Raw genomic sequence first — 16,084 nt, forward strand, 5'->3', positions numbered from 1 at the left:
GAAGTGCTATGAATGGATGTAGGATGCAGGATGTATCCTGCCAGAAAGGTCCCGTTCCTTTTTGAGAACACTCTGTCAATCACATATCAATGACCAGCTTAGCAGCTCCATCGTGGACCAGTTGATTCTCCTTAGTGTCTCGATTTATAGGATCCAGCTAAGTTCTTCAGCAGTGTCCGTGTGATCTCTCACAGTGTACCAGCTTGCCGTAGTATCTATCATCTGCACATTCTCGTTACATGTTATATATATATATATATATATATATATATATATATATTTATATATATATATATTAAGAAGAGTAAAATAAATCGGAGGAAAGACAAAACAAAATTAAAGAAAAATGAAAACATCTTACGCACTAGTTGACCTTTGCCTCGTACTGCACTTTTCAGAGTCAGCTGTTGTTTGGGTACAGGTGTTTTTTTGTTTTTTCTCCCATCTTTTCTCAACACAGTGTCTGCTGACCCCTGCCTTTTACCTTTTTTCTATATCTTGGGTCATTCTGTAATGAAAATTAAATTAATTTTTCACACTTTCTTTTGAAGACACTCAGTCGTGCTGTTTTTTGACCTTGCTGCTTAGTTCATTCCACTGTCTGAACCCCGTTACAGACAGAGTAAAGGATTTTAATGTAGTTTGTACCTTTCTCTGATTGAAAATCCTGTTCCCGCTCAGATTGTGTCCCTCTTCTCTGTCTAAAAAATAGCATTTGCAGGTTGAGGGGGAGGCTTTTGTTGGCAGCCTTATACATCATCTGTACTGTTCGAAAGCTTATTAAATCATATTTAAGTATTTTTGATTTGATAAATAATTGATTTGTGCCTTTGTAAGTGTTTCCCCACACCTCTGCACAGTGTGGAGAGATCAGTGCGCAATACAGCAGATGAAGGATGGACACACTCCTGGCCAGCTTACTTTTTAAATGTCTTATGTATGCCTTCCAACTCCTCCCCAGAACAGAAAATATTAGTATCATCCGCAGATAATATTGATTTCAGTATATTGGATACTTTGCATATGTAATTTATATATAGTATAAACAGTTTTGGACCCATAACTGACCCCTGTGGGACCCAACAAACTTTGTCTATACAAGTTGATGTGTTATCAACTAATTTAAAAAATTGAGATCTTTTGTTTAGATAGCTCTTGACCCATCCCAGTACAATACCTTTGATACCATATCTTTCTAGTTTACCTACCAAAATATCATGGTTAATGGTGTCAATGCTTTAGAAGTTTCTTTTAGGTGTACTTTGTGCTGGACCTTCCGAAGATGGGATATGAAGTGGGCTCTGGGATGTTGGTGGGGAAGGACTGCTCTCTCTCTTCTTCCCTGTCCAAGGCTATGATAAGTAGCTGTCGCCAGACAGGCAGCTGGACTGGCAGTGGAGGTGTCTGGAACTCCTTTAACAAATTAACATCAAAACCTTGATAGTTTTTTGTCGTATCTGGCATGTACAGTTCATATGTTACCATACCAAGGTGCTTTGTGACCTGGTAAGGGACCTGCCATTTGGCCAACAGCTTGGAGTCACTAGTAGGAAGGCGCAGCAACACCTGCTGGGTAATTCAGAGTGCTTTACATAAAACATTTAAAAACGTATAAACTGACATTCAGCTAAAATAATTCCAAAATTAAAAACAATCAAATAAAATATAACAAAATATATAAATGAAACCAAGACTATGAATAGAACTAGAAATAGAAGTTACAAATGCATACATTTTTATTATCGTGTCTGGTCATGTTTCTTTTTTTAAATAACTTTATTAGAGTTTACAATTTTACACACTCAAAAACAAAACAAAAAAAAGAACATACAGTACATATAACAAAGGGAAAAATGCGTGCAATTAGTGCAAAGTCAGTAAAAAGTGTGTATCAAGTCCATGATGTTTCCATAAAGTGCTGTGTTACAAGTTTAATTTGCTCCATGGAAGGAGCTGTTTTTTGTCCAGGGTTCTTCTCCTCCAGAGCTCAGTGAGCACCTGTTTGCACACAGTTACTGTCTATTACCGCCTGATGGATGATCATAAAATGCATCTGGTCTTTCACAGTTTCATACACAGGATGCAGATGATAAGCTGTATCAGTTCCTTGTGTTTCTCTGTGGGGCTGTTTTCCAGGACACAGTACATGACAGATTTATATGACAGATCAAAGTTAACACCGTACACTTCAAGTTTCTCCCACACCTCCTTTGCTCTGTAACAGTCCATTAACAGATGCTGTTGTGTCTCATCATCGTTGCAGTTGATCATTGGACATTTTTTTGTTGTTGTAACGTAGCAACTCCAAGACACAACAGCTCTGACAGCAAGTCTGTTTACGGATATAAGCCAGCGCAGATCTTGGATGCTCTCAGAGGTTTTTATATTTTAACAGTTTCAAAAACTTGGTGCCTTCATTTTGTGTTATGTTTGTAAATAATGTACCCACCATATCTGTAATTGTTGATTTTGTTAAAGATAATTTTACTCGGTAGGCCGGTCCAATCTATTTGAAGGTTTTGATGTTCAGAGATGAAATCACCATAAATAAGTTTTTACTCTGGAGCTATTCAAGCTCTCCCTCTCATTTTTCTCCACAGGGGGAGATCACCGACCCAGAGAGCATTCCTGGAGATGGCAGCAGAGGCATTTTTAACAAGGGCAACACACAGTCTTGATCCCATCTCCAGTGCTCCTAACCCCCCATATTCTTTACTTTTAAATAAGAGTTCTCTTTTGGCCCCTTCTCGAGTTGTTCCCAAGACTAAGTTCACACACGGTTCGTTTAGTTTCATTATCCTTACTGTAAAAACAGCTTGGACGGTTCCCCATTTCCCCTCCTGAGGTGTCGATTAGTTTTCCAGAAGCACCTTGGTGCCGCCCGAAAGTCCTTCTCCATGACTTCTCCCACACCAGCTGCTTTGCGTCTGACACAGCAGAGGCTGCAGCCCTTCTGGTCTGTCGGTACCTTGCAACTGCCCCTGGAGTCTTCTGGGATAACATATCCCGGAAGGCCTCCCTCTTCAGTTGGACAGCTTCACTGACCACCGGTTTCCACCACGGTGTTCGAGGGTTACCGCCCCTTGAGGCACCTAAGACCTCAAGGCCATAGCTCACCGCTGCAGCTTCAGCAATGTAAGCTTTGAACATTGCCCACTCCGGTTCAATGCCCCCAACCTTGTCAGGGATGCTAGAAAAGCTCCGCCAGAGGTGTGAGTTGAAGATCTCTGGAGACAGGGGCCTCCTCCAGACATTCCCAGTTCACCCGCACTACTCGTTTGGGCTTACCTGGTCTGTCCAGAATTTTCCCCCCATCCTCTGACCAACTCATTACTAGATGGTGATCAGTTGACAGCTCTGCCGCTCTCTTCACTCGAGTGTCCAAAAAATACGGACCCAGATCATATGATGCAATCACAAAATCGATCAAAGACCGTTGGCCTACGTCTGGTACCACGTACACTTATGAGCATCCTAATGTTTGAACATGGTGTTAGTTATAGACAATCCGTGACTAGCACAGAAGTCTAATAACAGACGACCCCTTGGATTTAGATCAGGGAGGCCGTTCCTCCCAATCACGCCTCTCCAGGTGTCTCCATCATTGCCCACGTGGGCGTTGAAGTCTCTCAGCAGAACTATGGGGTCCCCTACTGGAGTCCCGCATGGGGCTCCGAGAAGACCGAATTCTCTGAACTGCTGTTTGGTGCATATGCACAAACAACAGTCAGAGTTTTCACCCCTACCACCTGCAGGCGTAAGGAGGCGACCTTCTTGTCCACCGGGTGAACTCCAGCACTGCGGTGCTCAGCCGTCCGGCGCCTCCAACCCCTATCCAGGAGTACGGTTCCAGAACTGAGTCTGTGTGTGGAGGTAAGCCCCACCAGATCTAACTGGTAGTGCTCCACCTCCTGCAAAAGCTCCGGCTCCTTCCCCCACAGAGAGGTGACATTCCACGTCCCCAGAGTCAGCCTCTGCTGCCCGTGTCTGGTCCCTCGAGGCCCCTCACCTTCACTGCCACCCATGCAGTAGCGCACCCGACCCCAGCGGTTCCTCCTACGAGTGGTGGACCCACAGGATGGAGAGGGGGGAGGTACTTTTTCGGGCTGTACCCGGCCGGGCTCCATGGCAAACCCGGCCACCAGGCACTTGCCGGGCTTCCTCCCGGCAGGGTCCTCTTCGGGAACCTTCACCGTATCGTGGTGGAGAGGTTTGTATGTCCCTGTGAAACTGAGGGCTGTGTTGTCTGGAGCCTAGTGCTCCCGGTAGGGTCTCCCATAGCAGAATGATCTCAGGCAAACGGACGGACTAAGGAAGGTTCACAAAGACTCTAGGGACGAACGAGGAAGAGGAAGAGAGACCCTACCTGGAGTGCCAGAGCATATGTCCATAAAAAACAAAAACTAAACATATATATATAAAAATAAAAGATACAAATAAAATAAATAAACAAATAAATAAAATAAAGTAGAATAGGATTTGCCAATTCATAGACAGTCCAATAAATAACAAAACAAAACAATACATGAGCATTAACACGTTTTTTCCTCCTCCTGTCCCAGGCTTTGGACACAAATTATCAAATGAGACTTAGTTACAGTGCTTTAGTCATGCTGCCATAGGCCTAATCTGCCAGGGGCCCTGTGACACTGAGCTTCTCTCTCCATGTATTAATGTCTCATTAATAAATGTTTCGAACTTAACTTGTGCTTTCTCATCTTTATTTCTCTCTGATGACCGTCCACTAGAGCCAGGTTCTGTCAGCAGTTTCTCATGGGGACAGCTGAAAATGTTATCATAAACGCTGTAGCTTAAGGGTTTCTCTCCTGTATGTGTCTATTCAGATGTCCTTTAAGGCCAACTTTTACCCCTCATGTTTGTTTGTTGTCATTGTTTCTCCCCCACATGAGTTCTTATGTGTCTCTTCAGGGCTCCACTTTGACTGAAACTGTAACCACACTCTGAACAACTGAATGGTTTCTCTCCTGTATGGGTTCGGAGGTGTCTCTTCAGATCTTCACTTTGACTGAAACTTTTACCACACACTGAGCAACTGAATGGTTTCTCTCCTGTATGAGTTAGGAGGTGTCTTTTCAGATTTCTACTTCCAATGAAGCTTTTACCACACTCTGAACAGCTGAATGGTTTCTCCCCTGTATGAGTTAGGTGGTGTCTCTTCAGATTTCTACTGTCAATGAAACCTTTACCACACTCTGAACAGCTGAAAGGTTTCTCTCCTGTATGAGTTAGGAGGTGTTTCTTCAGATTTCTACTTTCAATGAAACTTTTACCACACACTAAGCAGCTGAATGGTTTGTCTCCTGTATGAGTTCTCATGTGTGCCTTCAGATTTCCCTTCTCACCAAAACTTTTTTCACACTCTGAACAGCTAAATGGCTTTTCTCCTGTATGGATTCTGTGGTGTCTCTTCAGAAGACTATTTCCAATAAAAGTTTTACCACACACTAAACAACTGCAAGGTTTCTCTCCTGTGTGAATCATCATGTGTATCTTCAGATGTCCCTTGTGGCCAAATTCTTTCCCACACACAGAGCAGATCTTTTTTTTCTCTACAGCTCTACATCTTGAATGACTGGCAGGAGCTTTGCATTTATTCAGAGAGTTTAAACCTGACTGAGGGTCTCTGGTCTCCTTCAGATCATCAGTGTCTTCAGTCTCAGGTTTAGAAGAGTCTGCAGGTTTGTCATCAGCATCTGGTCGTAAATGTGTATATGGATCGGAGTTTCTGGCTGGTTCTGGTCCTCCACAGTCCTCTCCATCCGTTTTCCTCTGTTCAGTTTGTATCTGATGAAGCTGTGAGGACTGAGGTTTCTCTTCATCATTTTCACTCTTCACCTGGACAGGAGTGAATAGAAACTTGGTGATATCAGTCTCCTCCAGACCTTGAAGCTGATCTCCATCATGACTGATCCAGAAATCCTCCTGTTCCTCTTTAATGTGTGGGGGCTCTGAGTCGTCCTGGTCCAGACTGGAGCTTCGCTTCTGCTGATGTTCCTCACCAACAATTACTTTCTGGACATCTGAATGTAAAGCTGAAAACACAGACAAAAATGTGAGCATCAATGTGATCTTAGAAATACTTTGCTAATTAGAAATTGAAACACTTGTACATCACTGCATGGGCTGTGGACACAGTTTGTCTCTGCATCCACAAATGACAGTGGAATTATACCTGCGGATGGGTGTGTGAATGTGTTTGTATGATGAGATACATTTGATTAGGTGATTGGCAGGTAGCAACGGTAAAATGATCGAGGGTCGGCTTGATCCATTTATATTCACTTGAATGACAGCGCACACATCTAAACAAAGTGCCAAGAAAAGTGTCTGGAACCAAGGCAACGACACATTAACTTTTCTGTGTTACAATGTTAAAGTTGCTGTGGCAACATTAGTTCGATTACATAAACTATATACAACACTTCTCCCATTAAAGTTATTATCAATTACTAAATAAATAACTTTATTTCTTTCTCTTGTTTTTTCCTTCTGTTTGCCCAAACAGGCCATATGGTTGACACATCAGTGTCTGTCTACAGGACCACCCTGTTGACTGGTCTAAACAGTCGTCCAGCTCAGTCTTAAGTCTGAATTAATCTACAGTAGGCCAAACATACAGTACAGACCAAAAGTTTGGACACACCTTCTCATTCAATGAGTTTCCTTTCTTTTCATGACTATTGACATTGTAGATTCACACTGAAGGCATCAAAACTATGAATTAACACATGTGGAAATATGTACTTAACAAAAAATTGTAAAACAACTGAAAATACGCCTTATATTCTAGTTTCTTCAAAGTAGCCACCTTTGGCTCTGATCACTGCTTCACACACTCTGCATTCTCTTGATGAGCTTCAAGAGGTCGTCACCTGAAATGGTTTCCACTTCACAGGTGTGCCCTGTCAGGTTCAATAAGTGGGATTTTTTGCCTTATAAATGGGGTTGTGTTGTGTTGTGCCTGACCGATAAGAGCTTTGTAGGTAAGAAGAAGGATTTTAAATTCTATTCTAGATTTTACAGGTAGCCAGTGCAAAGAAGCTAATACAGGAGAAATATGTTCTCTTTGATTTATTTTAGTTAGAACACGAGCTGCAGCATTTTGGACCAACTGGAGACTCTTAACAGACTTATTGGAGCAGCCTGATAATAAGGAGTTGCAGTAGTCCAGCCTAGAAGTAACAAATGCATGGACTAGTTTTTCTGCATCTTTCTGAGACACAATGTTCCTAATTTGGTAAAATAGGTGAAAATATGCAGTCCTTGTCGTTAGTTTTATGTGAGAATCGAAGGACATATCCTGATCAAAAATAACACCCAGATTCCTTACTGTGGTGCTGGAGGACAACACAACATCATCCAGAGTAATAATGTCTTTAGCTATTGAGTTTCGGAGGCCTTTGGGGCCAAGTACAATAACTTGTCATCCAGCTTTTATTTCTTTAATGCACCTTTGAAGTTTATCTAACTGATCGGTTTCTTCTGGTTTGATCGACATATATAATTGTGTATCATCAGCATAACAATGAAAGTTTATGGAGTGCTTCCTTATAATATTTCCTAAGGCAAACATATATAAGGTGAATAGAATCGGTCCGAGGACAGAACTCAGACAGACAAAATTGGTGCCAAGCGAGTTGATTTTGTCATTAAAGAAGGTCATGAAGTCGTTACTACTCAGGGTTATAGGAATACATGGCTCAATAGAGCTGTGGCTCTCTGTCAGCCTGGCTACAGTGTTCAAAAGAAAGGATCTAGGATTGTTCTTATTCTCCTCTATTAAAGATGAGTAATAAGCTGCTTTGGCATTACGGAGGACCTTCCTATATATTTTTATACTTTCTTGCCAAACTAAGCGAGAATCCTCCAATTTAGTGGAACGCCATTTACTTTTTCAATTTTCACAATACTTGTTTTGTTATTCTACCGATTATTCCATCGATTAATTGGATTAAAAAAATACTATAATTAAAATGTATTAGAATTTGCATTATTTTGCAAAAAAATATATAATGTCGGGGGGTAAGCCTATTTGGTGTGGTAACCACACTTTGGTATGTATCGATTTAAAGCATCGTTTACAGATGGGCTTGCCTTTACTGTCAACTACTTCGCTCTGTGCGTCTGCTTTTTCACAAGCCTAGGACGGTTGGCATGAGCACTGATGCCAGCTTAAGCCATGCCTGTGTCACTCTGTGACTGTCAGTATGAAACCACGCTGTCTCTGGCTGCAGGCAGTGATGAAGCCGAGAGAAGCTGCACACATACGCTGCCCCACTATCACACAAAGTATATCTCATAAAGTACTGATACTAATAAAACGTGAAATTGTTTTGTTTCTGACAGCAAGGTACTGCAGGACCTTTCTACCAGTGGAGGGTGCTGGTCTTTCAAGGAGGGGAAGCTAATTTTTCCGGCCTACATCATAATTGTATCTCTTTATTTATATGTAAATATTACCCTTTGTTCCTTTTCAAGAAAATGATCTGTGACCTTGTCGTACCAACTAGGCGTCTTTTCCAGGGACTTGACCAGTGTCCTCTCAATGGCAGCAGAGCTAGGCTGCTTAAACGGCCTTGGCCCATCTGGAGCTGCTGCGCCAGGCTACTGTGAAGTGTGATCGCCTGTGAGTGACGGGGGGTGAAGAGCCGCAGCTGCCGCTGCTCATTGGGGAAAGAAACCGCAGTGACAGAACAGAGTCACCGAACACAATGCTAGTCGTTTTTAACAAAGACAAAGTCGCTGGGGAACGGTAAAGTCTCCGGATCAGTTCAGAACAATGAAATGGAAAACTTGGAAAATGCTTCGGTGAAAAGCGCTGTGGAGCTGTGGGGATGAATGAGAAGGAAGTTGCTCCGGTTACCTGTGATAAGGAGCTGATTCTGAACATAAGATGAAGGTTTTCTAGCGCCCATTTAGTCAATGAAATAAACACACAGCAGTACATATTTCAACACTTTTTTAGGGGAAGCTGAGGATTTTTTAATTTAATATTCTAATGTACAAAAATAGTTATTAATTTACTTTATCAAATATTTCATTTGATAATCACACTTTTGATCCAATTAACCTAGAGTGCCTACAATCCATTACTTAAAATAGGCATGCATGTAGTTGGCAAAATGCTGGAAAGATAAACATGTAGTTCAGTTGGTTGGACTAATAGCGTATGTTGGGTTGGGGTTCATCTGAGGCTATGGAAAGGGTGACATTTGCTGGAAAATTTTAAGAATTTGTTGTGGTTAAGCCACAAAATGGTATCTTCACTTTTGGTCATTTACAAAATGCCATCATTGTTTTGTTTAATGTATATGATTAGAGTACATCCATATTTAAGGTATTTGTCTATGTTCCACTAAATTAATATAATAGTTTCCTCTAATTATATCACTGTGAAATACACAGGCTCCTACATAGCTATGACATAATAAAGTGCTTATCAGATAAGACTTCCCCCACATTCACACCCAAATTGATGGGAGGCGATTAAATCGCCCGAACGCGAGTATCGTGTCGCTTGATCACATTTGTCATATTTCTGATCATCACTTCATCGCAGGTAGCAGCCGAGGCAGCTAGCTAACTGAAGCTAGCCCCTGGCTTAGCCTACTCTGCTGTTGTGCTAAATGGGAAGTGATGCTAGTGCTAACCAAGGATCTGAATGCTTTTAAAAAGAACAGAAATGAGCTCTCAGAGGAAGTGTGTGGCTCTTAAAAGAGCTGTTGTGTTGTAGGGAGATCAGGCCGTCACAAAATGTTGCCCGGTCTCCTATAGATCAGACCAGCTTTACTCTGCTCTGACGGCTTTCTTCTTCTTCTTCTGGATTTTTGGCAGACTAGGTGCCTAAAGGCACGTCGCTGCCATCCACAGTCAATAGTATTATCCATTATATTATATCCTTAGGAACAGTCTGGTTTCCCCTGAGGACTGCAACAATAGCCGCTTTGGAGCCCAGGGTGAGCCCAGGGTGAGCCCAGGGTGAGCCCAGGGTGAGCCCAGGGTGAGCCCAGGGTGAGCCCAGGGTGAGCCCATGGATGTTTCACAGAGAACTTTGATGACGTTTACCGTAATCCCAACACTGATAAGCTGACGCGGCACAACTTCTCAGATGTCAGCTGAAAAGTTAAAAATTTCCAACTACAAAGCGACACACACGATGGGGCAATGAGGCGATGGACGCTTCGTCGCATTGCTCATTTCCACTAAGCAAACATCACGTGTCATCGCGTCATTTACATTGATTTGAATGGCAGCGTGGCGCTTTTCGTCGCCACCATCACTTTTGGTGTGAAAGTACAGTTAAGCTGATGCATATGATAATAATTTAAGTCACTTGTTCTCCTACAATGAACAGTAGTGTGACAATTGTATTTTTGTCATTGTTTTGGTATTTTTATTTAGCTATAGCTAATAACTTTTTTGTATTATAAATATTTACAGAGTCAATGCTAAAATATGTTCAAGGAGCAACACAGCATCAGGAGGAAGATTCAGATGAGGAGCAACTCTCCACAAGCAGCCAACAACCACAGCACCCTGAACAACTCCAGCAACCGTCCACTGTGTCTGAAGGCTCCAGCTCAGTACAATGCTGTGATGAACCATCCTCAAGTCCAGCTACGCGGACATTTCCCTGAGGGGAAATTCAAGAAAATATTCTCTGATGACAAATTGTTTTATATATTACTTAATTTATACATTTTCATTTTTATTTATTTATTTAATGTTTATCTTCTCCCTGACCATTCTGACTATTTGTGCTTAGCCCCCTTAAGCTTAGCAGCGGCCCTGACTATCACAATGTGCACAAAACTCCAGGTCACATTATTAGTATATAATCTGATGATATAACTGGCAATAAAGTCGATTCTGAAAGACTGAGAAACTAGGACGGATATATTTTCTTACCATTTTCTGACATTCTACAGAATAAAAGTTAAAGTAATTTTTGATGCAAAAATGGCAGAAATGTTGTTTTCAGCCTCTGAAATTGAAAGATTTCCTGTGCACTGTATATATACACTATGTATATAATGGATTCTATTCATGTTATGTACAAAGTGTTTATTTGCTGACCCACTACTGCTGTTACAAAATAGTTTCCAAGTCTGGGATCATTAAAGTAATTCTATTCTATTTCTCTTTTTAAAAATGATATTAAACTTTTATTGTTGGACATAATGTGACTTTTAAAAGCCGGGACACATTCTTTACTATTTTCTGACATTTTGTAGCCCAAATGATAAATGGAGAAAATAACCGGAGGTTTAATCAATGATGAAAGTTTCAGCTCTAATCTAATGCAAAGTTTTGGTGAATTAGTTAAATGATTGTGTTCTTCCTGATGGCAGATCTGGGGTCGGTGTGAACAGAGAGAAGAACAGTGTGCTGCCCATAAACTGTACGGTGAAGTGGAAGAGAATTTCCGCTCAGGGACAATAACGATTAAAGTCAAAATCAACAAGTAAAGTGAACCAACCTGCTCTGTGTAACCGAAGCTGAGGGTTGAAAACAGCGTCCAGTAGTTTCCGTTGTCGCTCGTTCTCCTCTTTAGAACGACAAAGTTCCTCCTCGTACTCTGCTATCGTTCTTTCAAACAGCCCAAATATCTCTTCAACAGCTGCAGTGAGTCTCTGCTTCATCAACGCTCTCAGCAAGGAGGACTGAGGTTTCTCTTCATCATCTTCACGTTTCACAGGAACAGAAGTGGATGGGAACTTGGTGATATCATGACGTTGAAGCTGCTCTCCCTCCTGACTGCTCCAGAAATCCTGCTGTTCTTCTTTAATGTGTTTCCCCTCCTGGTCCAGACTGGAGCTCCACTCCTGCTGCTCAGGAGGAACCTCTTCTTTAACCACCAACAGCTGCTGGACGTCTGCAGGAAGCAATGGAACATTACCGACCACTCAAACTCATCATAAATCAATAACAATGAGAAGGAATAACCATTAATGATGAGCCCTCTAAAATCAGTAACAGTCTCACTGACGTTGTGTCCTCTGCTGACACCAGCGGAATTTAAAGGGAGGTCATCAGACTTCACTACGTCAGGTTTTTATTAAACGCGGCTGGTCTGAGGTCAGTATCAACAGAGTGTTAACAGAGAAGAACAAGTAAAGGGAAAACCTGCTCTGTGTGACTGAAGCTGAGGGTTGAAAACAGCGTCCAGTAGTTTCTGTTGTCGCTCGTTCTCCTCTTTAGAACGACAAAGTTCCTCCTCGTACTCTGCTATCGTCTCTTCAACGGCCGCAGTCAGTCTCTGCTTCACCAACGCTCTCAGTATTTGGACTTTGGTCATTTTTACACAGTGACAAAAAACTTTTCTCTGCTCTAACTCCGTCACAAACACTGTTTCTTCATCCAACGGTCACTCTGACTAGCGCCATGTAGCTAACTTCCAGCTAGCATGCTAGGCTAGCTTGGATAGCTTCGCATGTACCGGGAGATGAGTGCGAGGAGACACATTCAGAAACAAAGGTGAACAGCACAGAGTTCATTCAGACACACAGAGGCTGTGATGGAGCTCACACACACTTTCGAAACACAACAACGGAATCTGTTAACACACACATTAGCGCTGGACACCATCTTGCTCAAAGTGTGACGTTAGCCTCAGTAAAGAATACAGTTTCCGGGACAGATGAGCTTCAAAATAAAAGCCCAGGAGTATTACATATATGTAATCAGAAAAACCCACGATGATTGAAATATTTAATAATAACATTTAGTTAACTTTAATGTCCATTATTAAACCTGGAAACGAAACTTCAAAACCTTTATCAACACAAACTCAGAGGTGGAAAAAGTACTTAGAGCTTTAACTAAAGTGGAAGTAGTAATATGTGTAGAATTACTCTGTTACAAGCAAAACGTTACTTAAGAAAAAGTACAAAAGTATGAGCATCAATGTGTATTAAAAAAGGTTGCATCATGCATACTGGTCCTTTTTTAAAATAGTATATTATTAGATGTAATTACTGATAGATTTATAATAGGTTAACTTTAATTATGAAGTTAACTTGCTTTACTTTGTACACTGCTGTGTAGCTTCATCTATAACAATAAATGTTATTTTATTTGTTGATAATATTTTGTATCAACAATCAGAATCTGTAAAGTAACTAAAGTTATCAAATGTAGTCGAGTAAATTCCTCTGAAATGTAGTGCAGTATTAGTATAACATGGAATTACTCCAGTAAAGTGAATGTGTCTCAAAATTGTATTTAGGTACAATATTTGAGTTCATGTACTCAGTTACTTTCCACCACTGCACAAGCTCCAAATAAGTTGTTTCTGAAGCTTTCCATCTCAACCTGGGCCGTCCTCAGGGACTCTGTTGCTCAGATGTCATGGAGATGTCAGTAAATGACAAGTTAAAATGTCATTAATGTTGTGAATCACTGTGGTTGGACATCTTTTCAACAAGTAGAGAAAAAGAAGAATCATATAGAATAAATGAAGCAGCTCTTTCGGTTCTATTGTTGCCTTTATTAATTCCTTTCAGTCTGGGAGACACTTGCTGTGTCAGTGACAGACACTCATTCTCCCTCTTCCAGGACAAAGCTACTTTATTTACAGCCCACAGCTGCCACTCAAAGATTAAACGACAGTTTTTATACAGAGGCTAAAAATCCCTTACAGCAGCAGCTCAGGTTCAGCTCCCACCTGCAGCACTTAGCTGTGTGTGTGTGTGTGTGTGTGTGTGTGTGTGTGTGTGTCTCTCTCTCTCTCTCTCCCATTGTCATGGATGAAAAATGTGAATGTGGAGGCGCAGAGAGTAGAACATCCTCATCCAGTGTAACAATTACAAAGGAGGAATCTTGTCAGAGGCAGTGAAACTTTTACTTTATCATCAATATCAACACTACTTACTTTATTTCCCCTGGATGACTGGACTAAGATTAAGAAACTCATGGAACATCTGCACAGTATTGGACTATAGACCTAAATACAAACTGCTGGTAAGATAACAGTTTAAAACAAACTGTAGAGGGCTGCAGAAGAATAAGGAGGCGAAATTTTTGTTCCCAGGACCGTAGGAGAAGGTCCCGCCTTTTTCGCCTCTGATTGGCTAGAAGTACTCTCCTCTGATTGGTTATTCGATTTGGCCGTGAAACGTCATCTCACTTTCATGGCAGGCTGACAGCTGGTCTGTTTGGATCATCTTTGCAACAGAAGTAAACTAAGTCAATTCAACAGTACTAAGAAAAGCGCTGTAAAAAAAAACATCTATTATTATAATTAATAATTATATAATTGTGAGTCCTCTCCGGGAACCATCACCTTATCGTGGTGGAGAGGTTTGTGTGTCCCTGTGAACCTGAGGGCTGTGTTGTCTGGAGCTTAATGCTCCTGGTAGGGTCTCCCATGGCAAAGTGGTCTCAGGCGAGGGGCCGGACTAAGAATGGTTCACAAAGACTCAATGGACAAACAACAAAGAGGAAGAGAGACCCTGCCCGGAGGAAGCCCGGGGCCCCCGTCTGGAGCCAGGCCCAGACGGAGGGCTAGCCGGCGAGCGCCTGGTGGCCGGGTTTGCCACGGAGCCCGGCCGGGCACAGCCCGAAAAAGTGACGTGGCACCCCCCTCCTCTCCATCCTGTGGGCCCACCACTCGCAGGAGGAACCACTTGGGTCGGGTGCGCTGCTGCACGGGTGGCAGTGAAGGTGAGGGGCCTCGACGGACCAGACACGGGCAGCAGAAGCTGGCTCTTGGGACGTGGAATGTCACCTCTCTGTCGGGAAAGGAGCCGGAGCTTGTGCGGGAGGTGGAGCGCTACCAGTTAGATCTGGTGGGGCTTACCTCCACACACAGTCTCGGTTCTGGAACCGTTCTCCTGGATAGGGGTTGGACACTATTCTTCTCTGGAGTTGCCCAGGGTGTGAGGCGCCGGGCGGGTGTGGGGATACTCACAAACCCCCGGCTGAGCGCCGCGGTGTTGGAGTTCACCCCGGTGGACGAGAGGGTCGCCTCCTTACGCCTGCGGGTGGTAGGGGGGAAAACTCTGACTGTTGTTTGTGCATATGCACCAAACAGCAGTTCAGAGTATTTGGCCTTCTTGGAGACCCTGAATGGAGTCCTGCATGGGGCTCCAGTAGGGGACTCAATAGTTCTGCTGGGAGACTTCAACGCCCACGTGGGCAATGATGGAGACACCTGGAGAGGCGTGATTGGGAGGAACGGCCTCCCTGATCTAAATCTGAGTGGTCGTCAGTTATTAGACTTCTGTGCTAGTCACGGATTATCTATAACTAACACCATGTTCGAACATAAGGATGCTCATAAGTGTACGTGGTACCAGAGCACCCTAGGCCAAAGGTCGATGATCGATTTTGTGATCGTATCATTTGATCTGAGGCCGCATGTTTTGGACACTCGGGTGAAGAGAGGGGCAGAGCTGTCAACTGATCACCATCTGGTGATGAGTTGGATCAGAGGATGGGGGAAGATTCTGGACAGACCAGGTAAACCCAAACGAGTAGTGCGGGTGAACTGGGAACGTCTGGAGGAGGCCCCTGTTCGAGAGATCTTCAACTCACACCTCCGGCGGAGCTTTTCTGGCATCCCTGTGGAGGTTAGGGGCATTGAACCGGAGTGGGCAATGTTCAAAGCTTCAATTGCTGAAGCTGCAGCGGTGAGCTGTGGCCTCAAGGTCTTAGGTGCCTCAAGGGGCGGTAACCCTCGAACACCGTGGTGGACACCGGTGGTCAGGGAAGCTGTCCGACTGAAGAAGGAGGCCTTCCGGGATATGCTATCCCAGAAGACTCCGGAGGCAGTTGCAAGGTACCGACAGGCCAGAAGGGCTGCAGCCTCTGCTGTGTCAGAGGCAAAGCAGCGGGTGTGGGAGGAGTTCGGAGAAGCCATGGAGAAGGACTTTCGGGCGGCACCAAGGTGCTTCTGGAAAACCATTCGACATCTCAGGAGGGGGAAACGGGGAACCGTCCAAGCTGTTTACAGTAAAGACGGGACGCTGGTGACCTCAGCCGATGAGGTGATCGGGCGGTGGAAGGAGCACTTTGAGGAACTCCTTAATCCGACTAACACGCCCTCTTTTGTAGAGGCAGA

At 43.2% G+C, this 16,084-nt stretch overlaps 1 protein-coding gene across 1 annotated transcript; it reads right to left on the reverse strand.

Moving 5' to 3' along the window:
- Positions 1-3,810: 3,810 nt before the first annotated feature.
- LOC310963029 (uncharacterized protein) lies at positions 3,811-12,547 on the reverse strand. Its single transcript, XM_083935664.1, has 3 exons — positions 12,148-12,547; positions 11,501-11,896; positions 3,811-6,053 (listed from the first exon to the last, which is right to left on the reverse strand). Exons 1-3 carry the CDS (start codon positions 12,317-12,319, stop codon positions 4,888-4,890), a joined length of 1,734 nt encoding a protein of 577 aa, XP_083791790.1. The 5' UTR covers positions 12,320-12,547; the 3' UTR covers positions 3,811-4,887.
- Between the last annotated feature and the right edge of the window lie 3,537 nt (positions 12,548-16,084).

This window comes from Echiichthys vipera (genome assembly GCF_963691815.1).
Source record: "Echiichthys vipera genome assembly, chromosome: 20".
Taxonomy (NCBI): Eukaryota; Metazoa; Chordata; class Actinopteri; order Perciformes; family Trachinidae; genus Echiichthys; species Echiichthys vipera.

Excerpts from the sequence above, each read along its gene's own strand:
- LOC310963029 (XM_083935664.1), bottom strand. The coding sequence starts at position 12,319 with ATGACCAAAGTCCAAATACTGAGAGCGTTGGTGAAGCAGAGACTGACT. Across the intron at positions 11,897-12,147 it reads GCTTCAGTCACACAGAGCAG|ACGTCCAGCAGCTGTTGGTG; the intron begins GTTTTCCCTTTA and ends TGCTTCCTGCAG. Across the intron at positions 6,054-11,500 it reads GCTTCGGTTACACAGAGCAG|CTTTACATTCAGATGTCCAG; the intron begins GTTGGTTCACTT and ends CTGTGTTTTCAG.